Here is a 24925-nt window from a genome sequence, read left to right as displayed (position 1 = left end):
ATACATCCGTATAAAGGAGAATAGTCTCTATATTTAAACTTAATCAAAGCAATGGTCAAAGCAATACCAAAAAATCTACAAAGTGCTAGTCTAGACTGTTATTTCTAATGAGAACATCAGTGTGTGAGACATGAACAGAACCTGATGAAACTTACCTGTTGCTTAGAAGTGATCCAAGCACCATCAGACTGTCCTCCATGGCAGTGATGATTTCTGCCGTCTCAGCTCCTTTAAGCATCAGCTCTCCTCTGCCTTTAAAAGCCATAAATGTGAGCAACTGACTGTACCATAAATCAACCACCTGTGCCAGCTTGGCCTCGATATCCTTCTCCTTTACTGCTGAGATGCAGATGTCCTAGTGTGAGGAGAAAAGTAAGGTCATCATTATAACACAAGTCTCTTTCAAACCCTGGTTAGACTAAGCATGACTTTAGCACAGGGATAGCTTAAATGAACCCAAAACAATGTATGTCATCTAAAGAGCAAAAGACACCAGTATCTACATACACTGACCAGGCATAACATTATGATCGCTGACAGGTGAAGAGAATAACACTGATTATCTCTTCATTATGGCACCTGTTAGTGGGGGGGGGGGGGGTGTATTAGGCAGCAGGTGAACATTTTATCCTCAAAGTTGATATATAAAAAAAAAAAGGCGTGAGCGTGAGGATCTGAGGGAATTTGACAAAAGCCAAATTGTGATGGCTAGACAACTGGGTCAGAGCATCTCCAAAACTGCAGCTCTTGTGGGGTGTTCCCGTTCTGCAGTGGTCAGGAACAGTGGTAAACCGGCGACAGGGTCATGGGTGGCCAAGGCTCATTGATGCACGTGTGGTCGGATCCAACAGACGAGCTCCTGTAGCTGAAACTGCTGAAGAGGTTCATGCTGGTTCTGATAGAAAGGTGTCAGAATACACAGAGCATCACGGGTTGTTGTGTATGGGGCAGCAGAAGGGGGGCCAATATCAGAAAGGCGGTCATAATGTTATGACTGATCAGTGTCTATATACACAGAGCCTCAGTGTAGCATTACCTCTATGTCTTCTTTGTGTTTCAGCAGTGGGGCCTCCATTATGTTTTGAAGGCAGAACGTGTCCGAATCCACGTGAAACTTGTGCTGCGTCAGGTCAGCGATGCGTTCCCAGTGTCTCTGCTTCATCGCTCTGTGAGCCATCATCTCCAGGAGAGGGCACGACTCGCTGAAGTCATCGATCCTTTTCTTCAGATCTAAAAACGCCTGCCAGTCTCTCAGTCCTTTGGGGAGCTTTCGGCATCTGAGTACAATTCAAAACACACAGCAGTTCTTACACTTCTGAGAGGAGCTGCTGCTGTAACACTGTGCAAGAGTCGCGACGGTTACCTGGTTTGGAATTCTGAAAGCTCCGTGTTGATCTTTTCAATATCCACTTCGGTCCAGAGGATTTCGTAATAGCCGCTGATCTTATTCATAACCGCATCGTAGAGGCCGTACAGCTTCTGAAGAAGCCCGAGCTCTTTCCTAGTTTCAATAACATAAGAGAGAGGAACACCATTATAATAGAATAGAAAAGTGACACGGGAATAATACAGAATTGTATGCATGTTTTAGGCCAATCAGCAGTGAGCATCATCATGTTTCTGGAGAGTGTTTACCAGACAGTGACAGACTGTAATTACCGAGCTTTCTGTAGAACATCATATTCAGTGACGGGCAGGCCGAACAACTGTTCTCCAGAAGAATATGTGGTGAACTTCCTCCACAGGTCATCAAACCCAGTCTGAGATCAATATCAGAGCACGTTTAAGGTGGAATAAAATTGTATTTAATATAAAATGGTTAGATGTACAGTCGGCATTAGTCTGGCTGATTTATATTTATAATATTTTGTTTATGCATTTTCCCCCTTTTTTCCCCCTTTTAGCGCGTACGATTGCCCGATTGCGTCACGCTTCCTCTCCACCAATGCTGACCCCCGCTCTGACTGAGGAGAAAGAAGCTACCACACGCCCCCTCCGACAAGCGGGCAGCAGCGGTATGCATCTTAACACCTACACTTTGACGAGTGCAATGCGGATCAGCACTGTGTACGGAGAGACACACCCTGACAGCACTCTTTTCCCATCTCTGTGCAGGTGCCATCAATTAGCCAGCAGAGGTCGTAATTGCATCAGTTATGAGAGAGACCCTATCTGGCTTAATCCCACCTGAGTTATATTCCTAAGTATTGATTACAGTAAGTTTTTGAAACAGTTATAATACATTTGCTTTTGAGTGCATGTCTGGGACCACCTAATGTCACATGAATAATATTTATAAGTATAAACGAGCCGAGGTGTGAGAGATTTATATAGAAAGAATAATGAATAAAAGCATTTTGAATTCTGCATCTGTCATACCTGGAAGATTTGAAGTCTGGTGCTGGCCTCCTGAGGTGAAATGCCTGAAACATTCGGGCCTTCCTGATATCAGACAGACAAAGAACCATATATGAATCGCTAAGTGTCATACAACAGATTATTAATATTCTTATGATCGGCTTTCTTCTATTTATTCTAATCTAATGTGATTCTCACACACTTTGGTCGGTTAATATCACTGGTTCAGTTTTAAATTCACAAAACCATACCAAAGCCACAGCCTAAAGTGACTCGAGGACAAAAAAGCTTATGTGAGAGCAGAAACACTGAAAACACAGAGACAGACACAAGAACAAACAAAACAAAAACGTCTGGGCAGCTCCGCCAGCAAGTGTAACTCAGACGATCACTGCAGGAACCAGACAGGGGAAGTGAGAAAACCATCAGCAGCAAACAACCAGAAAGATGACATGCCACACAAGGACAAAACTCAAACCAGACAATTATCTGTACATAGTTGCTGCTTGTTCAGATCTTTGGCTAGTTAATTTAACCTGTCTGTTTTTTTGTCCAGATATTTTTTTTATTATGGCCGGGTGGTGTTTAAACTTTAGTTTGTCTTTATTTTAACAATAACTAGTGACAAATACAAAAGCAGAAACATCATGGTGACAAAACATATTCACTTAATAATGTTTATTATTCTTATATTTGCTCCTTTAATAGATTAATTGTGTAGGTATAATTACTTTGGAATTGAAGCTGCTTGCTTATATACACAAGAATTAACTTTTAAATACATTTAAATAGTTCTTAAATAAATATGTACTTGTTTTATTTGCACATCATGCTTAAAGAAAGTGTTTCAGTTTATCTGCTAGTCAGTGTCTCATTGTCTGCTGTTTACTTCAAACAAAAAACAAGATGATTTATTTAGTCAATTGCATTATTCTATTCCCGAACTCACTTAAATCCCTGCACCCTTACAATTAGATGGACTCGGGTCTGAAACAAAAGTGTCAGTGTGGCCCTCAGGAATGAGTTGATTGCTCACCGTTTCATACTTCTGGCCGAAAGTCATCAAGTCATTCTGAAACGTGGCGACTGATTCCAGGAGAATCTCTTTCAACTTGGGCTGCGCACTGACCAGTTCATGCTGGACTGCTCTCTGTGTAGGGGTTTTATATAAAAAACACATTAGACTAAATGCTGTCCCTTCGTCTCCCACATGTTTTATTAAAACACCAGAATATGTAACATGGTTTTAGAAAGAACAGAGGACTCGATTTCAAAGCAACGCTTTAAATGGTCTATAAGGAGTTTGGTATGTTTTCCACAAACATATCTCATGCAAGTAAATGAGAGGGTAAGGTAGTCAGGGATGCCTGGTGATGCACTGGCACACTGTTTAGATGTATTTCCTGGGTAATACTATACTACTGGGTATAACTATACACTGACGAGGCATAACATTATGACCACTATCAGGTGAAGTGAATAACACTGATTATCTCTTCATCACAACACCTGTTAGTGGGGGGTGTTCCCGGTCTGCAGTGGTCAGGAACAGTGGTAAACCGGCGTCAGGGTCATTGATGCACGTGGGGGGTGAAGGCTGGCCCGTGTGGTCCGATCCAACAGACGAGCTACTGTAGCTCAAACTGCTGAAGAAGTTCATGCCGGTTCCGATAGAAAGGTGTCAGAGTCGACGGGTCAGGGCTGTTTTGGCAGCAAAAGGGGGACCAACACAGTATTAGGAAGGTGGTCATAATGTTACGCCTCATCGGTGTATATATTTCATATAAGCTGGACTGCAGTTAATAACACACTACTAAACACATTACTTAGACCTAGGGCATCACCAGCAGTGTTTTCACTGCTTTCCAGAGCCACGGTGACCCTGACCAGAATGGATAAATGATTGAATAAATGTTTAAATGAAGGAAGAATCAGCCATGAATCATCTGTGATGGATCTTTCATAAAGACAGACACTGTGGAATCTGAGTTGAGAATGAGGAACGCACCTCTTTGGACTGCAGTTTAGCAAAAGAGTATCTTAGTGTATCCACACCCTCGGCCTCCTCCTTCGTCACTTCCACTTCAAACTTGTTTAGTATAGAATAGGCTTCCTAAAAACATCACTAATCAATTTCATGTCTAAAATAAACCATAGATTAGTAAGATTAGGATGAGAAATATGGCTTATCATTATGTCGGACCTCGATGGGCCCCATGGTCATGTCCATTATAATTTCTGAGTCCCGGATATTGGACAGGGCTTCCATAGCGAATCTCACGTCGTCCAGGTCAGCTATAGGGCGTGAGAGGTTTTTTTGCTGCTCACTAATGAAAGCGATCATGTCCATCAGCTTCTTCTTGTATTCCTTTTGTACGTACTTGCACAGCATCAGTTTCCAGGCTTTCGCTTCCACACTCAGGGACATCTTCAGTGGAGCTACAGACATCACCAACACAAACAACAAGCATGTGAATAAATGAAGCAACACTGTAAAATTCTGTAGGATTTAAGGTTATGACTTCAGAGTCTGAGCTGAACCAGCCGTATGCACAGAAGACGTGGAATAGGCGTACCTGGCACATCCCAACCCTAACTTCAATCCACTTATTTTTTCAATATTTAACAGTGCAATATAATTATATTAAACAAAACCAGTGATGCACTGCAGCTTTGATGACATTAATGTGCCATTTTTCACACATAACACATAAAAACCTCAACTGTAATAGCTAATGTGAATATTTGGTATTATTTTACCTGTTGACAATTCCATTCCACCTAAAACGACGATGGGCGTGATGTCCGCGATCTCCTGTTCAACCGTTTCATAGTGTAAAATTTGCTCCTTTATCAGGTATAGGTCGGGGTTGCTACTGATGAATTCCTGACAGAAAACACAAACATGCGTTTATGATTTCATATTAAACAAATGTACACTGTTATAGTGATGTCTTTCAAATGTGATTCTTCAAAATTTGGGTGTTTATTCCACTTATAATCACCCTTTACAAACTATTTTCAATCCTCCTTAACAATGTAAAAAACTCCAGCAGAATATCACATTCTATCTGTAACAATTCCATCTACTGGGAGCTATAATATGGCTAACAGAGGGGGCATGAAGGCGCAGATCAACAGCAGTCACCCGTCACTCCAGTAGGAAGTGTTTCCATTCATCATGGTTTCTTATTCACAGATTTGTCGGCTCCTCAATCATGAGGCCGGCACAATATTTGGAAACACCTGCCGCCTGAGTATTACTGTTGTATTACCGCTGTATTACACCTAACAAAATGTAAACATAACATGATCTATTCAGGTGGCACATCGGTGCCGCTGAGAAAGTGAGAGCTGCACAGTGACATGGACTGATGACCTGGGTTTGATCTAATCAATGTCTGTGACAAATTTAACATGTTGTAATTGTTTATCCAAGTCCAGTAGTTTTGTCCGTTTTACATTAATAAGTTGAGTTGAGTGTTGAGCTACCTTGACTTGGTCGTCTCGGTCCTGATCCCAGATTACTTTGAAGGCTCTGAACTGACTGAGCACATCTCCGGGCTGTTTACCCAGGAGGTTCACCCCTGACATTAGAAGTCCTACAGGCTTGCACACATCCTTGTTTTCAGAAACACTCTGGAAGAAGTTCCTCAGCCGCCCAGCTAGAGAAGAAATTTCCATTTAAACGTTTTTAAACTCAAAATGTCGGATGCTTTCAAATGTTAAAACGAGGAGAAAAAGTTAATAATGTTTCATCGGAATTATTTCACGATCTTTATTTAACATTCACAGCCTTAGTGCTTTAAAAAGCTGTGTTAGCCTTTATAATCGATTAGAACCAATTAAAAACATATTAACAAAGGCGTGTACATTATACTTTGGTTTACACCTGGTGCCCATGCTGCCACACAGATGAAAAAAAAGCCGTCAGTATGTCGTAATAACGAGAAAAGTTCATTTCCTTAAATGCTGCGTAGCCGAACCCAGCTTGAAGACATTTAAGATGCTGTAGCTTGTAACCTTGTAGCTTGCTGTGCCGATCAAGATTCTCCATTAGGAATAGTGCATGTCTAAGATATGTGAGCGGTTTTTACGGCTCTATATAAAGACTAAGATTTAAGAATCCTTCGCAGTGTTTAAATAGTGATAAAAATATCATCTGTGCTGCTCAGTGACACCAAAACTCATGAAGTAAAATTTGATTCTCTTTATAACAACATACTGACATTTTTTTTCATCTGTGTGGCAGCAATACGCTTCCGGACTTTACAGTACAGAATATGTCTTTCTGTTTTTTGCAGGAAACAAAAAAACTCCAAATGCATCAAGCTGAAGGGAAACCGTGGAAGATTCTTAATGATTGTTAATGCCGCCTCTTACATCCAGACTTTCCGACGTCGTCTGAGCGGCAATCCTGTTTCCAGCATGCCACGCCGCGGCTCACCTCCAGCACCAGATGCACCAGGTGAATGATTGCTTGCTGGATCTTATCAAGACTCGGTATCATCACCTTCATCAGAACACAGAACTCTCAATGTGCTTATGGTTCCAAGATTCAGTAACAGCACAGAGTAAAGCATTAGTAATATAAACACTTACCACATTGGGTATGGTCAGGTGGATCTCAGATTTTATTAAAGTTATCACCTCATCTGAGACACTGGAATGGCCGCCAGATGAGCTAGAAAGAAAAAATGACCGCTTTAAATGTTTTGTGTATTTTTTAATGATTTATTTACATGGTGAAACATGTTCATTCTCACCTGGAAATAAACAATCTTCTTTTTAACGTGTCCAGAGACAAACATGTGGCCTTCACCAAAGCGTCCAGAAGTTTTGCGCTGAAGTGAGCACACAGTTCTCTGCACTCCTACAAATAACCAGGAAAATAAACAGCAGGGCCATTAATGATTTAAATCTAAAAATGATTTAAATGTAATTACATTGTTTTTAGGTCTCTTTATCACATGAACATAAAATTGTTATTGTTTGTTTTATACATGGTATGTTGTACATCATAAAGGCCAAACAGAACTAGGTGGAGATTGACGGTGTGGCTCGATTACAGAATGATGTCTTTCTGCCTTTCCAAATCTGGTCGGGAGAGAAGGCATGGAGGTGCAGATGGTTGCCATTGTTTCCGTGTAACAGACAGTCACCTGCGCCTGGTTGAACTTTCATTTGCTCCAGGTGGAGATGTTTCTTTTTATTACAGTTTCACACTTACAGATTTGCTAGCACCTCTGTTGGATCAGATTTGCCAGCTCCTTGTTGGAACTGTGAACTACTTGTGATAATAAAAATAAAAATAATAATAAGAAGAGAATGCTGTTTGCTAAGCAGAAACCAGATTGCTAGTGAAAGAGATGCAGAAGTGTTACTGTTGTGTCTGATGCTCCACGGGGAAGTATGAGTACACGATGCACATCACTGTGTTGCTTATCATTTACAGCTAAAGGTTTTGTGTGTGAGACAGTAATACGGTGGCTTCAGGGTATTAGTGGTTAACATTTCACTTGGTGCATTGGTATAACAAATATTAGGTGGAGCAGTGGTCATTTACTTTGGCCTACTATTGCTGAGATCAGGGGTTCGAAACTCAGAGGTGCTACCAGGCAGGCAAGCATCTACAGTGGCATGATTGGATATGTCTTAAAGGGAGATGGGTAGCTGAAGCCATGTGATAAATTGGAATCCTGTACTTATTTAACACCGTCCTTGATTTATGTAGAACATGGGAAGCTCTAACTAGAAGGTCTATATATATTATATACATATATACATATATATATCAGTTTGTTTTACAGGCAGTATTTTAGTTATAGATTAATCTTAACTATAGGTGAAGTATTTATTTTAGCTGACAAATAGTGGACCCAGCATTTACGTTTTTAAAGTCTTCGTCTTTATCAGCTTCACGGGCTTCTGCCTTGAACCTGTCTTTATCGTTTGATGAGCCCAGATCTTCTGAGAATGCAACACGTTTGTGTCCTACAAATACAAAACAGCATCATTTTCGTTACTTCTGTTTATATAGAAACGTTTGCAAGGCCTGTTCAGATCAATCTAATCAAAATACCTTTAGGTTTCTCAGCCGGGTCTTTGCTTTCTTTTGGCTCATAAATAGCACTGAAGATTAAAGTCAGTTCCTTCACTGCCTCCTCTACGTGGCTGCTCTTTTGGTTGAGAGTCTGAGCCCACAGCTTAGTCTGAGCCTGTATCAGATTTAAATGTTACTTCATCATAAAGTATTCTTAAGCATCCCGAATGCTGGGGGTAACATGACGTTACCTCGTTGGTGGTAATCAGGTCCTGTAGAGATGAGGCTCTGTCCTCTGGCAGGGTGATGAGGACAGTCTCGGAGATGTTGTGTAAAACACCTTCAATGCGAATCTCGCAAAGATCTGTCACCTGAACATGTTACATGCAGTTAGAAGATACTGTTAATCATGTCACTATTGTTCTCACATACACACTCAGAATGTACCTTCTTTAGAACATGCTGCAGCTCAGCCATGGCAGCATCAAGATCATTGAAAAATGTGTCCAGGATGAGAGACGACCAGCTGAGAAACACCAAGCCTTGACGAAGCACAGAGTCCACCTGGTACACAGAGCATCTGCATTAGATAATATATTCATTCATTCTCTGTTTTACCACTGCCTTATCCTGGTCAGGGCTGCAGTGGGTCTGATTCACCAGGCAAAATGCTGAAAACACCCCAGACAGACACACACACACAATTAGGGCAATTATTAGTAGCTCCAGTTAACCTGACTGCATGTCCTTGGACACAGGGAGAACATGCAAACCCCACACAGAAAGGACCCTAGACCTAGGGGAATCAAGCCCAGGCCCTTACTGCTGTTGTGTATTCTGCTTTACTCTGAAGCAATCTGACCTACAGTGTGAAACAAGCCATGGAAGAAATTTAAGGGAGACCCAGCTGATGCACACTGTGATAAGACACTTAATCTAGACCAGGGTTTTAAGCAACCCAAATTCATTTTGTCCATGATTTTTTACACAACCCAGGCAACACAAAGAATGCTATTTACTGTATCTGGTCTCACTGTGATTTACAAGATGTAATATAAAGCCTCCATTTCTCTGCGACCCACTTTGTCTGATTCACGACCCACCCAGGGTTGGAAAAACTCTGATCTGGCATTAATTCATATTTACATGTTGATATATTCTATTTAATAATTTATCAGATATAAAAGCCAGTGAGAAGAATATCATACCTTTTTTATTTTTGATATCATCAGACTGTAAAACATAGCAGGAATTTCCTCAAGCGTATCCTCATAACTGCTGATAAACGTCTACACATCACAAACCAAACACACACACACACACACACACACACACAGTTCACTGTGATTAGCAGGTTTGTTGTAAAGTGAATGAACTGAAAGCTCATTTTTTCCCACCTCTAATCTGAATTGTGTTGTCTTTAGGTGTTTCTCTGTCCTAAACATATACAGAGCCTTCTCAGGAACCTTCAATTCCAGTTTAATCAAGCATTTAATCTCTCGTAATGTCTCGTTTATTGTAGAACTGTTCACCAGCAGTTTCTTTGATTCTGGGTCGCGAACAAGCAGGGTTTCATACAGGGCTGTAAAAGAGGTAAAATCATGAGTGTTTTCCATCATTCCTTTAGGGTTCAAATGTAAAAGAAACGCTTAAGATACTTGCCATATTCCAACTGTGGGAACCTGTTCATCCAGGCTGTATAGTAAAGAATCTCAAACTCCACAAACACCGCTGCAGACCTGTTGTACAGCTGCACAACATCCTGCCCCTCAGATGTGGACAGGACCTCTGAGTTTTTCTGCATATTGTTTATACAGCATGTGTAAGTACTTGGTGTATATGGTGAAAATGTTTTTTAATTATTACATGAAACTGAACTGTTCCAAATACACATTTACTGAGACTTCTACTAACAATTCTTATTAAATGATTGAGCTATTTTCTTTTAATTATACTGAATTATTAGCATTAGATTATTTTGCACGACCTTTCACTAGCAACAAATCATAGTGATTGTATAAATAAATGAAACAGTGAGTCATGGAGGCTTATGAAAGCAGTGTAGCACAACATGAAATGTTCCTTTAAAAACAAGGAGCGTTCATAAAGTCTGTGTGCACCTCAATGTAACTGATGGGTTCCTGTATTTTGCTGAACAGCTGCCTGACCCAGACAATCCTGCCCGCCACTGGAGGCATGTTTCTGCCTATGGGAGGATCTTCTCTGTAGGTCTGATAGTGCTACACATATAAACACAGGAGTTAATGTTAATTCTGTTGTTCTTTTAGTGTGACAATGATCCTCAGATCTTTAGACCAGCAGAGACCTGGTTTACAGCTTCGATCTCTGTGACGTAGTGCTGCAGAATCAGGTGGAGGGTTGTGGAGATTTCTGCCTGCAGACACGACATGTTCAGTTTCTGAAACCTAGAAACCAAACACATTCATTAACGACTGAACGTGATCTGCTTTGTCAAACATTAGCTGATATTAGATAACACAAAATATTACATTTTGGTAAAGGCCAGGTGCAGAAAAAATATGCTGTCAGTCTGTTTGCCACCTTAAACTGTACCATTAAATAGTTCTGCATGAATAATAATTACAATAACAATAACATAGTTCTGAACAAAGTGATAGAAATCAGCTATGATACTTAAAGAGATCAGCAAGACGTGCAGGAGCTAAACCGGACTTTGTAGTAACAGATGTACCAGACTGCCAGTGTAACTTAATTATCCTGCCATAATGTCATCTGGGTTTTTAGTGACTTTTTATACGTCATACTGCCTTATTACAGCGACCGGTTTCTGGCAAATTATTCACACACATTTCCAGCTAAATCAGTCTCTCTGATGTGGGTGTCTGAATTGAGAACTGGTCATCCTGTCTGGAGTGTTTCTGTCACCCACTGCTATAATGGTCAGTCCTTTTTATTGATACTCAGTGTGAATAAAACAAACTTACAAAGACCGGTTAAGACTTTTTACATCATATCAGCCAATGCCTGATTGTATAGATCTCTGATCCAGTCCTTCCTCTATTCTTTTCATCAGACTTTCAAACAATTAACCAGTTGAAGGCAAATTCAAAAGCATTTGAAGCCCCGATTTAACTATTATAAACCCAATACGATACACTGTCTGTACTGTAATATGTGGATTTGAATAGCTGTATGTTAAAGAGCACCTTTGTAGGAGGTTTAAGGCTTGTTGAGATGAAAAAATCTTGGAGAAACATTTTCTCATTAAATCTTGAAGTTGGTGCTGAAGAAAAAAAAATTATATGTTTAATTGTATATATATGTAAAAGTAATTGTATACATGTAAAAGAGTGCAAACTGCAGCTGATTTAATTATGTTAGACGTTTATATTATATTAATCATAATGATAAATGACGTATGAAAGGATAATCTACTCTAATCAGACACAACAAATAGAACTCTTTGGTTGGCACATTCAGTTTGGAGGGAGAAGGATGGCACATATCCATAAAACAGCACACCTACAAATAAGTATGAAGCTGAAAGCATTAGGATATCAGGCTGCTTTTCTGTAAACGCTACAAGAGCACAAAATCTGGGAACATACCAGAACTTACTACAGAAATAATCGTAATATTACGAAAATAACTCGAGACGTGATTCTAAAATAAAATGATAATGCCCGAATCTCCGGACATAAATTATTTTGGAAATTTAACAGTTTTTTAAACTGTGAGTACATCAGAAATACCAAAATTGTGAAATGGAACGGGCCAAATCCAACCTGTAATGCTGTAGAACAGTGGTGCCCAACCACTGGGCCACAGGCCGGGTCATTTATTACCGGGCCGCACAGAAAGAATAAATAATTAGAGATCGCTACAAAGGCAATGACAACACTGGGTCCATTTCTAACATCCTATCTTTGTGAAGCGGGATTTTCTGCAGTGGTGAAAGTTACGGATTAGACCGAACATAAGGAACAAACTTCAGGTGTTATTGCCTCCTATCACCCCTAGGTGGGGGTGTCCATTATTGGTGAGTAGTATTGTTATGCACTTTGTGTTTTTATTATGCCCGCTGGCCCGTGAAATTATATCTTATATGAAACCGGTATATGGTGCAAAAAAGGTTTGGGACCGCTGCTATAAAAAGCAAATGATGTCTTAGTGTAGACATTCCAACTTTAACTGCTAACAACGGCACTGGAAAAAAAGTACTAATGAGTTTAGTCTGTTTAATGTTTCTTAAGTCAAACACTCCACTCACCTCCAGGTTACTGATGTGTGACATGAACTCGGTAAAGTCCACTTCAAACACCTCTCTTCTTTGAGCCAGTATGTCGTACTCCTTCTTTTTTATGTTGATGTAGATGTTCTGAAACTTTGCAGCTAGAGTCTCGAGCCCTTCGATTCTTGACTGGCCGAGGGCCGAGAACGATTTTATCACTGTGATCATCTGAGTTATCTAAAAACACAAAACACTTCAGGGATTCAGGGATGGACCAGGACGGCTCTGCTCGGTGTCGTGGTCATGTGAAAATGGCTGGTCACCTTCTCGAGCCTCTTGCAGAAATCGTCAAACTTGCGGAAGATGTACATCTCCGACACCTCGAATGATTTCCCGGGCTGCGTCTCGAGCCTCTGCTTCTTCGTACTTTGGAAGCATGACCGATACTCCTCAAACAGGCAGATACACTCCTGTTGAAAAAAGATAACAGACGATTCGTTTAACTGGATATAAAACGAGGAGAGCCGAATAAACAAACCACACCCTACCTGCATCTTCTTAATGAGATCGTGTGTGTCCTGATCCCAAATGCTTGAGGTGCCATTATTAGTAAGGTAAGCTCTGCAGGCGGTCACCATCTGATTAGTAACCTGTAATGATGTATACACAGTATTTCGGATTCTCTGTGTGATCAAATGAAACCACCAGGTAACTAAAACAATCCGATCAAATATACAAGTATGCACGTACTTTAATAAAAAGTGTAGACATTCGTTCAGACGTGTTGTAATATCTTGACACATCATGTATCATGCAAATGGCGGTGATGAGAGTCCGGATACTTTTAGCCATGGTGACCTAAAAATAATATAAACACAGAAGTGATACAAACCTAATAAACGGTGATAGTATTAGGGAAGAGCGATTTAGCCAAAAGTATGTGGACACACAGCATGAGCTAGAGGGAGAAGTACATATTGAAAAGAAACAACGTTCCTCCAGGACCAGGGTGCAACACAGAACAAAAAGTCCTACAATAAATACAAAAGACATTTCTAATCTAAAAAAAAATAAAAATAAGGGAGACAAAAATAGAGGCAAGAGTAGTGTTGGCCTGTACATGGTACTGAGAAGATGATAGGTGAGGTGAAAAACAAGTACATCCCATACCAAAACCATGGGTGCAAGTATAGTGTTCCCACCCAAACTGAGGCTGTCACAGTCTACTCAATTCTGGGAAGGCTTTCCACAACATCTTAAAATATCTATAGGAATTTGTGTGGATGATCCTGATTTCTTCCTAGCATGTTCAGTAGTGCTAAGGTCAGGGCTTTATGCGAGCCACTTCAGTCCCCTCAGCAAACTCATTAAACCATGTCTGTATTAACCAGGTTATGTGCATGGGGTGCAGTCAAACTGGGGCACCCTCAAACTCCAAGAGAACGATCCACCTCAGAACATACAGAAGTTAAAGGAGTAGCTGATAATGTCCTGCTATAAGATACCACAGGACTCTTTCAGATGTCTGAGCAGGTCAGAGCTGTTTAGGCAGCACATATGGCGGGTAGTCCTAATGTTTTGGCTCATGGGTGTGCATATAGGTCATATACTTAGGAGCACAAAGATTAAATTCTTATTTTCTTTTATTCACTTACCCTAGTGAGCCACTAATTCTGAGCACGTTGGAGTAAAGTACACTTACTGGATCAGAGTTATAAAGAGGCCGACATATTTTCTCCAGGCTGGAGAGATATTTTACGTTGTCCTTAGCCTCGTTCGCACAGTCAGTTATTCTGTTATCTAGCTCCCGCCATAGCTGAAGAACAAAACCATTTTATTAGAGCCACAATAAACTGTGGTGTACGATGTCATGCCTATCTCTGTACGTCATTATACATTACCATTAAAAAACAGATATTTTTTATGATGTCTTGTACCTTTATGGTCTTTGATCGGTTTATATGAAGGACGTTCACCACAGTTTTACATTCTGAGCCTTTGATGTGTTCTATGATGGAGCTGAACTTTGCAGACATCCTTTTCCAGTGTTCGAGTTCTGTCAAAGGCCCCGACGCATCATCTTCTCTACGAATCTGATTCCTTTCTGTCAGCACCTACAACACAAAAGGTCTCACACGGTCACCTTTAAATCTGCACGACAGGATGTAGTGGCAGTACAAAGACCATAGATTTGTGGCAAGGCAGTGTGTCAGACGTGCTAAAATAACTTAATAAATAACATGTATGGTACATTAATATTACCCAAAGCTGTAGGGAATATCTCTAGTTTCTAAGCTGCTTATTTGCAAGGGGTGCTGGAGCCTATCCCAGCTCTCAATGGGCGCAAGGCACACAGAAACACCCTGGACGGGGCTATTGTACCTCTAGCTATAGTATACATCTTCATGTTCCTGTTCTGTCATGTTTGCTGTGATTTTGATAGCTGTTTTTAATTAAATGAACACCTTGTTGATAAGAAACCATGTGACGTGATTTAAATTTTAACAGGTCATTTATGGTAAATTGAAAGCTAATGTGACTGAAACACTTTAAAAAGTCGTACATGTGCTGTAAGGGCAAATTTACACAGGTAACATGACTGTACTGTTGTTATGTGAAGGCGCGCACCTGTTCGATCTGCTTGTACCACCCCATTAAAATCTCCTCGAGTCTGCGCACCATGTCCGCGTCTTCAGCCGCCGCTTTTACATTCTCAAAGGTCACAAGTCTGGAGAAGTCGATCTCTGAGGCTTTTGTTAGTTTAACGGTACCCTCGATGCTCAGCTGCATCTCTGCAGAATGAATCATACATGACCAGCTTAAACACGGGGGGGGTGAAACGGCTCAGGTGGCTTTTGCTTTTCCACCCAATCTAGTCGTATCCGATTCCTCGACTGTAACTACTCCCACGCTGAAGCACAGACTATCATGCGCTTCCTATGACACATGTGCAGTCACTGACCGCTTCTTTTTTCCTGCCAGGAACAGCATGTCACAGAGAGGCACATCAAAAAGAACCCGACTCATGCAGATGAAGCGTTTGGCTACTGCACACGTGTCAGAGGGGGCGTGTGTTAGATACTGCCCTCCTCAAACAGGGTCAGGTCTGCAGCAGTGGAGGGGCGATATAATCGAGAGAACTGGATATGACTAGGTTGGGAGAAAAAGGGAAAATGCATAAAAACAATAAAAAAAGAAACCTAGAAATAACCTCAGTTAATTTACATTATCTAAACATAAATTACACCAGTCAGGATTCTATTTGCCTTTTAATTCTTTATCAGAACCAGCCTACATACCACTGTTTATAACCTTTTTAGAATTACAGAAGATATAAAAACACATATTTTTAAAACATACTCTTACCATCCAGAAAGTGCGTGAAGTGAAACAGGTCATCTTTAAAGTTCTGCTTGATTTTCTCTCCATGTTTAGACTGGTTTAAAGCCCCCCAGTTCTCAGTTGTACAAACTGCTGGTATGTACACATTTGATAACAAATCTCTTATTCCTTTCAGCATCCCCTCTGTGGCGCTGAGCATGGATAGATAAATCTCCTACAATAAAAACAGACCAGGCATCTCTGAAATGAGCACAGCTCACTGCAGAAATAATAACAATGTGCTAACTAAGTGCAGTTTGTCACCTTGTGGATGTTCGCTGGGTTGAGTGCAACATCCGTGTTAATTCTCAGAAAAAACAAACAAAGTCCTTCAAAGCATGTGTCGGACATATCGGCCAGGAACAGTCGCATCATTTTGGTTCCCTTCGACACGCCAGGAAAAGTGCGACCACATTCTACAGCATTTAATATGAACAGGATGAGAAAAGAGAGTGTTCAGTAGCAGAAATTACCTTTGTGTAAGATTATAGTGAATGTCCTTAATTGGCCAAATCCTGTTTAAATAATAATAATATGCTTCCTTAACAAATATTGAATCAATACATAACAGCAACACCCTGTCAATAATAAAACATAAATGTATGTAAATAAATGAATTAATACACAATGTTTAAGAGACGTAGGGAGCAGAACATACATGCTGTTTATTACTGTGCATGACACGACTATGCTGTTGTTATAACAATATAGCTGATTTGTGGATATTCTTTCATATGTTCTGTTAATACAGATAAAAAGCAACATAAAGACGTTCAGCTCTTCATGTCCTCACCTACTCCTGGAACCTCTGATTCCTGGTATGCAAATGAAATAACTTCTGACCCTCCTTTGGCAAAGAAATCATCAAACGGTGCTAACTATTTAAAAAAGACAGAAAGGCCTGGTTATGTGGTGCATTTTAAATGCAAAATAAGTGAAAGAAACTGAGTAATGCATCACTGTTTGGCTAAGCAATACATTTAATTGTAGTTTGTTTCCGTTATTTTGTCCACCTCTGTTGCTTTCACTGTATAAATTAGGGCTGGGCGATTTTCACGATTAATTCGGTTAATTCGCATGAACGTTTTCAATCGCGATTGTTTACATACTTTATATTTTAATGAAAATACCAACATGTCACGAAGCAGAAATATAAATCAGGGAAAGTTTCATATAAAAACAGGGTACAAAATCAGTTGCAGTCCAAAACCAGCGAAAACCAAAACAGTAAACGGAAGATAACAAGGATTATACACGCTAACGGTTAGATTCAGAAATAAGGAGCGCAAACACGATCGGCAAAACGAGACACAAACAAAAGAGTTTCATTCAGAGTCACTGAATCAAACACCGCTGAACTGAATCAAAATACGGAGCCGATGAGCGCGATCAGGATTGGCTGGAAAGTAACGAGTTACATTTACTCGCGTTACTGTAATTGAGTCGGTCTTTTTGTGTACTTGTACTTTTTAAAGTAGATTTTACAGCCTGTCATTTTACTTTTACTTAAGTAAGTTTTGTACTAAGAATTGTAATTCACTACATTTTAAATCACATCCGTTACTGAGTAAAGAAATCGCGTCTGGGAAACTGCTGCAGTGAATTCTGCGATGGGGAGTCGGATCTTTTGTCTCGGTTCCTTTTAAAGAGCCGTATGTATGTAATGACTCCCAAATGCGTGAATCGGTTCCTTTATTTTGGCTTAAAGGGCCGTTCAATGGAATCGAATCATTCTACGACACATAATAGTGGTTAACACAGTTTGAAGGTTTTATGGGACTAAAATGACACATTACACATCCTTACATGTTTAAAATGTTGTATCCACCCCCCAAATCACAAGAGGACAAAATCAAAGCTGAGTTGAGTGATCACTTGATGCCCCCCCCCCCCCCCCCCCCAGTGTAGATACTGATACAGACTCACTCAGTGGTGGAAACAGCACAGTACAGGCTCGTGTTCCTGTAAAGAAACCTGTAAAGAACTTTTTGTAGTTTTTTTCCTAATGTAAGGAGGTTCTGCTGAACATCATTTAAAATAAAAGTTGTTTGTGAGCTATTCTTAGATATAGATAGATAAGGATATAGATCATTTAGATCTATTTTGTTTTAATTATTGTGATATCGTTATTGTTATAAAAGGATTATTATAGGTGGTGCTGTTACTATTTTTGCACTTCTGCAGCCTTTAATTACAATGCAAAAAAATAAATTTGAGTCTTATTTTAATTGCATTATTCAAGAACAAAAAAAAATGGAAATCGTAATCGACAATCGGGTATAATTTTAAAATAATCGGGATTATTTTTTTTTTTTTTTTTTTTTGCAAAATCGCCCAGCCCTATAAATCTGCTGTAAAACTTACTGATGGGGCATCAAGAATAAAATCTTCCACCGCTGAAACTTCCAGGCCAAGCACAACAGCCAGGACTTCGAACATGTACTGGTGTGCTGGCGTCAGACTAGCCTTCCTCACCTCCCTCTCCTGTCTGTATCTGGCCTACAGGTTAACAAAGTCCTGCTGGTCAGCTTCACGTCTACAGAACAGGTCTTTCATTATGGTTTAATGTAAATTCATCTCACCTGTTTCTCCATTGTGGATTTGTGAATGGCCTGCATGCTCAAAGCAGACTGGTGAGACCTGCCTGGCCTTCGCTTTACAGACTCTGATGGGTTCGTGTCCCCCATTTCTGCCTGCGAAGCTCCACTCATGTCTATCAAAAGCACAAGTGCATTAAATCCATATAAATTTATGTGATATTTAAAGCTGCCATATAAAATGAATCAGTCACATCACTTCCTGTAACAGGACAAACACTGATGTGACATGAACTTTAAAGGATCGTCAGTGTTTTTTTAATGTTTTTTGTTTTGTACTACTGTATTTATGTGTCACCACAATGGATCTGGATGCTCTTCCTGAGGCGACCCTCCCTACTTAATAGTACACAGACAAATGCCCAACCTCCCCAATTTAGAATGTGTGTGTACTGTACAGTTTAGATTAGCCATTCCACCTTCTGCATGTTTTGGATGGTGCTATCAAACCACAGTACACAGTAGAAAACCATGTGGACTTGGGGAGAACGTGCAAAATTTCTCATAGTCAGCAGCCGGAGGGGCGATTCGAATCCAGACCCTCGGAGTTCATGTTGCTAGGCCACATCTACTCGATCTGCTGCGCACCCGTGCACTGTAGTTAGTTACATAACAGATTTTTCGATACCCAGGTCCTTTTTGTGTGGAGTTTGCATGTTCTCTTGCATGTCCATGTGGGTTTCCTCCGGGAACACTGGTTTCCTCCCACAGTACAAAGACGTGCCAAGTTAACTGGAGAAACAAAATTGTCCTTGTGTAACGAGTGAGTACCGTTTCTGTCACGCCACGCCCCCCTCCCCTTGTTGGAGCGCGTAAGCGCGGAGCAAACGCGTGTGACAAGCGCTGTTTCTGCCACGCCCCCTCCCCTCGTTGGAGCGCCGACTCGGGCACAGGTGCCACGCGCAGCGGCTGCCGCCGCGCCCCCCCTTCCCCTCAGTGAGCCACGGCTCAATCGCGGATGCCTGGAACATCTTCCGTCAGTCTCCTGTGCCACCGACTCATAGTAATAATCTCGTAGTGCCACGCCCCCCCCCCCCCCCCCCCCCGGTCGGCCGCTGCCAAAACCCCTGATGAATGTAACCAAAGTGTGTTAAAATCCTAATAAATAAATAGATTTAAATTCGTTCTGAAGGAATCAGTAAGTAAAAGAATCGATTCAGTAGGACCTGCACCGAGAATTCATAGAGGAATCGATTCATTTACACATTGACTAAAACGAACCGACTCACCAAAAATAATCATTTGTAAATCATTTGAAACCGTTAACCGGTATAAAACGGGTTCATTGCAAAATCATGAAATGAAAATAAATACCGAACGGTCTAAGTAATAATTTATCTAAATGAATATTAAACAGGACTTACTAACTAGCTCAGAGCCAGGGTCGATTCAGTAGTAACTGTCATTAACGTTAGCTTACCTTTTAACGGACTTACCTTAACTTTACCTTTCAAAATAACGTTTTAAAAATGAATTTCCCTCGAATTTTTGGCTAATATTTCAGTTTCATTTCGATTTCAAATATAAAAGTTATAAATGTTTGGATAGAAAATTACCGATAAGAGAAGCTCCCTCTGGCAGAAAACCGTTATTTCTTTGTGTATACATTTGAATTTTAACCGTCGAGTCTCGTGAGAAGAAAGGGCGCGAAGGAATGGTCGCGTCCCAAACCGCACACTGCTGTACTAACTAGTGTGTAAAAACACCATAGATACCATGTTATTGTGCACTCGTTAGGCATCCTATATATTAAACCTGTATGAGATAACGCAGCTGTTTGGTATGAAACCAGAATGCACTTACAAAATCATTAAAACGATTATGATAGGTCGCTCATTAATAATAACCTGGACACATATGCAGAAATGTAAAGATTGATAAATTAACATAACAGAAATAAAAGTTACATTCTTTTCTTAATTCTGTGTAAGGTATGACTGGAATACACACTAAAATGCGAAACTTTATTAGTCATTTATACATATTCATATGTACAGTACAATTAAATTCTTTCTTCGCGCATCCCAGCTTGTTTGTGCAGGGTCAGCCAGTGTACGGCCCCCCTGAAGCTTGCTCAAGGGCCCAACAGTGGCTGCATGGCCGAGCTGGGATTCAAACTTTCAACCTTTCGGTTGATAGCCAAGAGCCCTACCCATTAGGCTACCACTGTCCCCACTGTCACTGACCCTAGGCAGAGTGCCAATCCATCACAAGGCTCTTTTACACACTTTTATATTCACTCGTTCACACACCTAGGGCCACGTTAGGGCAGCCAATCCACCTAGTAACATGTTTTGGAGAACAAGTGGGAGAAAGCCTGAGTGTCCAGAGGGAACTGTCCCCTATGCATACTACATCTGGCTTTTTTTTTTTTACCAGGCTTAAACATGTGGTCTAAATCAATCATCAATTTCCTTTCAACTTCTAAAACCAATGTGCAGGGAAAACTTTTTTTTGACCTTTTAAGGCATATATACAGGCATTTTTTTATGCCAAAAAAGCTTGGTTACATTCTATATCAATGGGCGCTCTTTCCCCTGCCTAAAAGAGAAAAATTATAGCAGTATGTTTAAATATGACTTCTTACTTCTTGGTATTTAGGTTGTTAATAGGGTAGTGTCAGTAAACCCAACACATTTTGACAACCTTTTCCTGCTTTACCTGCTTTAACTTTGTGTTGCAACACCAGTACAAGGATATGGCACTGACACGTGCACCTTCCAATGGGTAGGATGTTTGGCATACCCCAGCCCTCAGACATAGCCAATTGTGGCTGTATAGATGCCAGACTGGCTGATAGCACCACAGGGATTTTAACCCCATATTTCAGCAGTTGCGGGATGGTGTGATTTACCACCGTGCCAACAGAGCGTCTGACTTTAAAATATTAAGACAAGATAAGACTTTATTGATCCTCCTAGGAAAATTAAGTTGTTATAGCAGTACAAGACAAGGGTAGCAAAGAACAGAAAGAAACGACAACTAAGAAGAAACATTAAAAATGAAATAAATAAATAAATAAATGAATAAAATACAGATTTAAGAGCTGACAGACAAAATGCACACATGGTGTGTGGTTATTTACACTAGGTTGAATTTTTTCTATTTTTAATTGCAACAGAATTGACCTTTATCTGTTTTTAGAGTTATCTGTTCTGGTTAAAGTGAAAAAAAAACCGACTTCAATATTATCTCAGGTCAAGGTTTTGAGATACAAAGTCCATGTGTTAACTGATGCCCCTACCATACCTGTCAAGTTTTGGATTTAAAAATAAGGGAAATTTTCCACCGCACGCTTCGAGCCGTCCCACCAGCCCAACCGAGGTTCAGTATCCCTTACATTTTAAAACAGGTTTACAAGAAATCTAAAATAACCACCTGTGAACCACAAACTACAATTAGATGATCAGAATCTGATAGGCCTACCTTTGTTGACACTGAAATGCTGTGGACATTCCTACATATGTACTGTAATTCTTATAATACAGCCTAAATGAAAACACAAAAGGGAATTGAAGCACATTTATTTATTTTACATATTTTCAGCATATATACACATTGCTTGTCTTAAAGTGAAACACGTTTTATTTTCTTCTGCTCTTTAGAAAGGTAAATTCGATGTCCTATTTCTCTAGATATTTACATGCAGTCTTTACTTTTTTGGCAGGAATGCCCTCACTCTCCTTGCATCCATCCATCTCTCCCTGTTCCAGGTTTGTTCCCGCTGTCCGCACTAACCTCGCGAGAACTGCCGCTTGCAGCAGCCTGGGTGGCAGTTCTCGCGAGGTTAGTGACATTTCAGTTTGGAGAGGCACAGGAATGTTTTTGAAAATTATAATATAATACGGGAAATTTACGGGAAAATACTAATACGGGAGGACGGCAGGAAAGACGGGTAAAATACGGTAGTTTCCCGGACAAAACGGGAGACTTGACAGGTATGGTTGGCTCATTACCTAAAGCCAGGTTTCTATTGGGCGGATTTTCATACCACGCGGAAGAAAGTGATATTTGCACAAGGGCGGGTTTGTCTGAATACGGGTAGGGTGAAGATTGTGGAAACGCCTGTTTTCAGGCAAGACCGTGTAGTTCAGTGTAAAGCTGATCCAGCACTCTGAACCCTGAGCTTTGCTGGGACTGTGAGCACTGTGAGTATATAACACATGATTTCTCATTATTTAAATATAAATGTATATGTGTTTTGTGTTTAATATATTATACAGGTTTGCTCGGGTTTTCCTGCATTATCAGATTGAATGAGCACAGCTAGGCAGGTCAGACCTGATCAGATTCTTGCTGCTTGTGTCTTTCATTGCAGGAACTTTTGCTCTAAAATGTTTAGTTTTTATTGTTTAAATAAGATGTCAAAGCAGCAAGAAACACCACAAGGATGGAAGCTTGAATTTAAAGTGACTTAATCAGGGGTTGCCAGTCGTTTCCATGTCAAGGTCCAACTTATCTGTATCTTTCTTCTGCATGTTCCTCTCTCTGTTGCTGTTTTCCAGGGGTCCTCAAACTTTTTAATCGAAGGGCCAGATTACTGTTCTTCAGTGTTTCGGGGGGCCGGACCGCAGGTGAAATAGTAAACACACCCAAAAAAGCTATTTTCTATGTATACTGGATGTATTGTCTGTGCTTTGTATAATTGTAGTTCATAATGATAATGCAGAAATTTTTATTTATTTTAATAATTTCCATTATCCTTCCTCATACAGTGTTTCCTTAAAAAAATCAGTGTGAACTGTGAGCCTGCTTTTGCCTGACGAGAGTAAGCGTCAGGTTCCATATTTGTTACTGCCAGTCATAATAGCTAATAAATGTTGATCAGTGAGTCTGGATCTGACTCAGACTCAGCTTTATTGTCATTCAAAACCATGTACATGATTAGAACGAAATGCAGTTACTCAGGTCTCGGCGCGTGTAAACATAATAATATATAAAATATAAATAGCAAGAAAACCAAGTTAAGTAAAAATAAAACTTAGGACTTAAAAAGACTAGAAGAAATAACTAAGATAGGAATTTTAAATATTTACATTTACAATCAAGTATTGCACAGAAACTACAGCAGCTTGATGTGGATCCAAAGTGCATGATTCGAACTATATCAGCAGAAAAAGGCAGCACCAGGTCACAGGTGTTTAAGGTAACTGGTGAATAGACAGTACATGAGGGGTGGAGCAATTTAGCAGTCTGACTGCATCCGGTTGGAGATTTAAGGTGTTTCAACTTCGAAAAAGTCTGCACACAGATGCAGATGCTCCCGAAAACGGTAGTTACTTTGAGTGCATGTTTTATTGAGATCGGGGAGCTCACAATGGAAAGAGAAGCATAAAAATTAAACAATGTGTTTGAGTTTTGATGCGTTGATCTCCGGGAGCAGGTCGTTAAAACATTTCAAAACTCGCCCCGACTCATCCAGCGGATCTCAGTAAAGCACATCTTCAGCTCAGACAAGAATTCTTGAAACTGCCTGTAGTTAAGAGCATTAGCTTTAATGAAACTAACACAGGACACGAGGATTTTCATAACGAAATCCCACTCATCAGAGTGGGCGGAGCTGGTTGAGAGCTCCACCGTACCGGAATGTTCTCCGGTGCTCTTAGGGTCGGGAACTCTTAACGTTCCAGTCTTTGCTGTCGTCTTAAACTACTCTGTGCAGGATACGATCGCTGTTCCACAGACTTAGGTTCCATCTTGGTACCAGAAGTCCTCATGATACCAGAGTCTGTGGTTCCTGGTGCTTCTGAGAACTGTTGGTTGCTCATGGTGGTGGTGTTGAATTTCAGAATGAATTCTGGGACTTTGTGAGCTGAGCTTGATCATCTTAGATGTTGGGCTCCTCCAGTACCAGGATTCTGGCTTCAACACCTCAAGTGTTGGATTTCTGAAGGAATTCTGGGACTTTGTGAGCTGAGCCTGATCTTAAATGTTGGGCTCCCCCAGTACCAGGATTCTGTCTTCACCACCCCATACAGAGCATCATCGGTTACCTCAGCACCGTCGTATACTTGATGTACCTGCTCATCATGGTTCTACCCTGTGGAACTCTTAGATCTGGAGGATGAAATCATTTCCTCTTGGGGGCAGAACAGTGGCTCCGTGGCTAGAAAAGCCGAAGACGTGACGCCCGCTCCTCACCCAGGTTCTGAAACGAGACGTGGATCTAGCTGAGGACGTGAATATCTCCGACCGGCTGCTTCCTTCTCTTCCCTTTCCCTTCTTCTCCATCTAATAAAGCTGGTGTGAGATGAACGCTGGTTGTTGGAATCGTGTTTGTGATGAGATTTTACACACAGCAGCGTTTTCTTCTCACGGCAGAATCATCTAGAG

At 40.6% G+C, this 24925-nt stretch overlaps 2 protein-coding genes across 2 annotated transcripts; both read right to left on the bottom strand.

The window, feature by feature from the left end:
• Nucleotides 1-93: 93 nt before the first annotated feature.
• LOC134307398 (dynein axonemal heavy chain 8-like) lies at nucleotides 94-7043 on the bottom strand. The gene is made up of 11 exons (XM_062990462.1): nucleotides 6742-7043; nucleotides 5851-6023; nucleotides 5119-5245; nucleotides 4562-4797; nucleotides 4367-4471; nucleotides 3395-3508; nucleotides 2380-2442; nucleotides 1660-1760; nucleotides 1364-1501; nucleotides 1037-1277; nucleotides 94-355 (listed from the first exon to the last, which is right to left on the bottom strand). Exons 1-11 carry the CDS (start codon nucleotides 6875-6877, stop codon nucleotides 152-154), a joined length of 1638 nt encoding a protein of 545 aa, XP_062846532.1. The 5' UTR covers nucleotides 6878-7043; the 3' UTR covers nucleotides 94-151.
• A 1035-nt stretch (nucleotides 7044-8078) lies between these two features.
• LOC134307399 (dynein axonemal heavy chain 8-like) lies at nucleotides 8079-20185 on the bottom strand. The gene is made up of 23 exons (XM_062990463.1): nucleotides 20149-20185; nucleotides 18578-18708; nucleotides 18360-18494; nucleotides 16789-16873; nucleotides 16260-16411; nucleotides 15981-16170; nucleotides 15243-15406; nucleotides 14552-14728; nucleotides 14317-14430; nucleotides 13365-13472; nucleotides 13163-13264; nucleotides 12938-13084; nucleotides 12654-12851; nucleotides 11590-11666; nucleotides 10728-10827; nucleotides 10522-10641; nucleotides 10064-10199; nucleotides 9799-9983; nucleotides 9610-9690; nucleotides 8849-8965; nucleotides 8653-8772; nucleotides 8441-8576; nucleotides 8079-8352 (listed from the first exon to the last, which is right to left on the bottom strand). Exons 2-23 carry the CDS (start codon nucleotides 18704-18706, stop codon nucleotides 8213-8215), a joined length of 2913 nt encoding a protein of 970 aa, XP_062846533.1. The 5' UTR covers nucleotides 18707-18708; nucleotides 20149-20185; the 3' UTR covers nucleotides 8079-8212.
• Between the last annotated feature and the right edge of the window lie 4740 nt (nucleotides 20186-24925).

The sequence above is a fragment of the Trichomycterus rosablanca genome, unplaced genomic scaffold, assembly GCF_030014385.1.
Source record: "Trichomycterus rosablanca isolate fTriRos1 unplaced genomic scaffold, fTriRos1.hap1 scaffold_269, whole genome shotgun sequence".
NCBI classification, from domain to species: Eukaryota; Metazoa; Chordata; class Actinopteri; order Siluriformes; family Trichomycteridae; genus Trichomycterus; species Trichomycterus rosablanca.
The sequence above is the reverse complement of the archived record's forward strand: the minus strand, read 5'-3'. Positions and strand labels throughout refer to the sequence as shown.

What these genes read in the sequence shown, in the direction of transcription:
- LOC134307398 (XM_062990462.1), bottom strand. Translation starts at nt 6,877, where the DNA reads ATGAAGGTGATGATACCGAGTCTTGATAAGATCCAGCAAGCAATCATT. An exon ending in TGGAATGGAATTGTCAACAG is followed by an intron (nt 4,798 to 5,118) that starts GTAAAATAATAC and finishes TGATGTCTGTAG; the next exon opens with CTCCACTGAAGATGTCCCTG. An exon ending in CTAAACTGCAGTCCAAAGAG is followed by an intron (nt 3,509 to 4,366) that starts GTGCGTTCCTCA and finishes ACCCCTACACAG; the next exon opens with AGAGCAGTCCAGCATGAACT.
- LOC134307399 (XM_062990463.1), bottom strand. Translation starts at nt 18,706, where the DNA reads ATGAGTGGAGCTTCGCAGGCAGAAATGGGGGACACGAACCCATCAGAG. An exon ending in ACCCAGCGAACATCCACAAG is followed by an intron (nt 16,171 to 16,259) that starts GTGACAAACTGC and finishes TTTTTATTGTAG; the next exon opens with GAGATTTATCTATCCATGCT. An exon ending in GGTACAAGCAGATCGAACAG is followed by an intron (nt 14,729 to 15,242) that starts GTGCGCGCCTTC and finishes TTTGTGTTGTAG; the next exon opens with GTGCTGACAGAAAGGAATCA.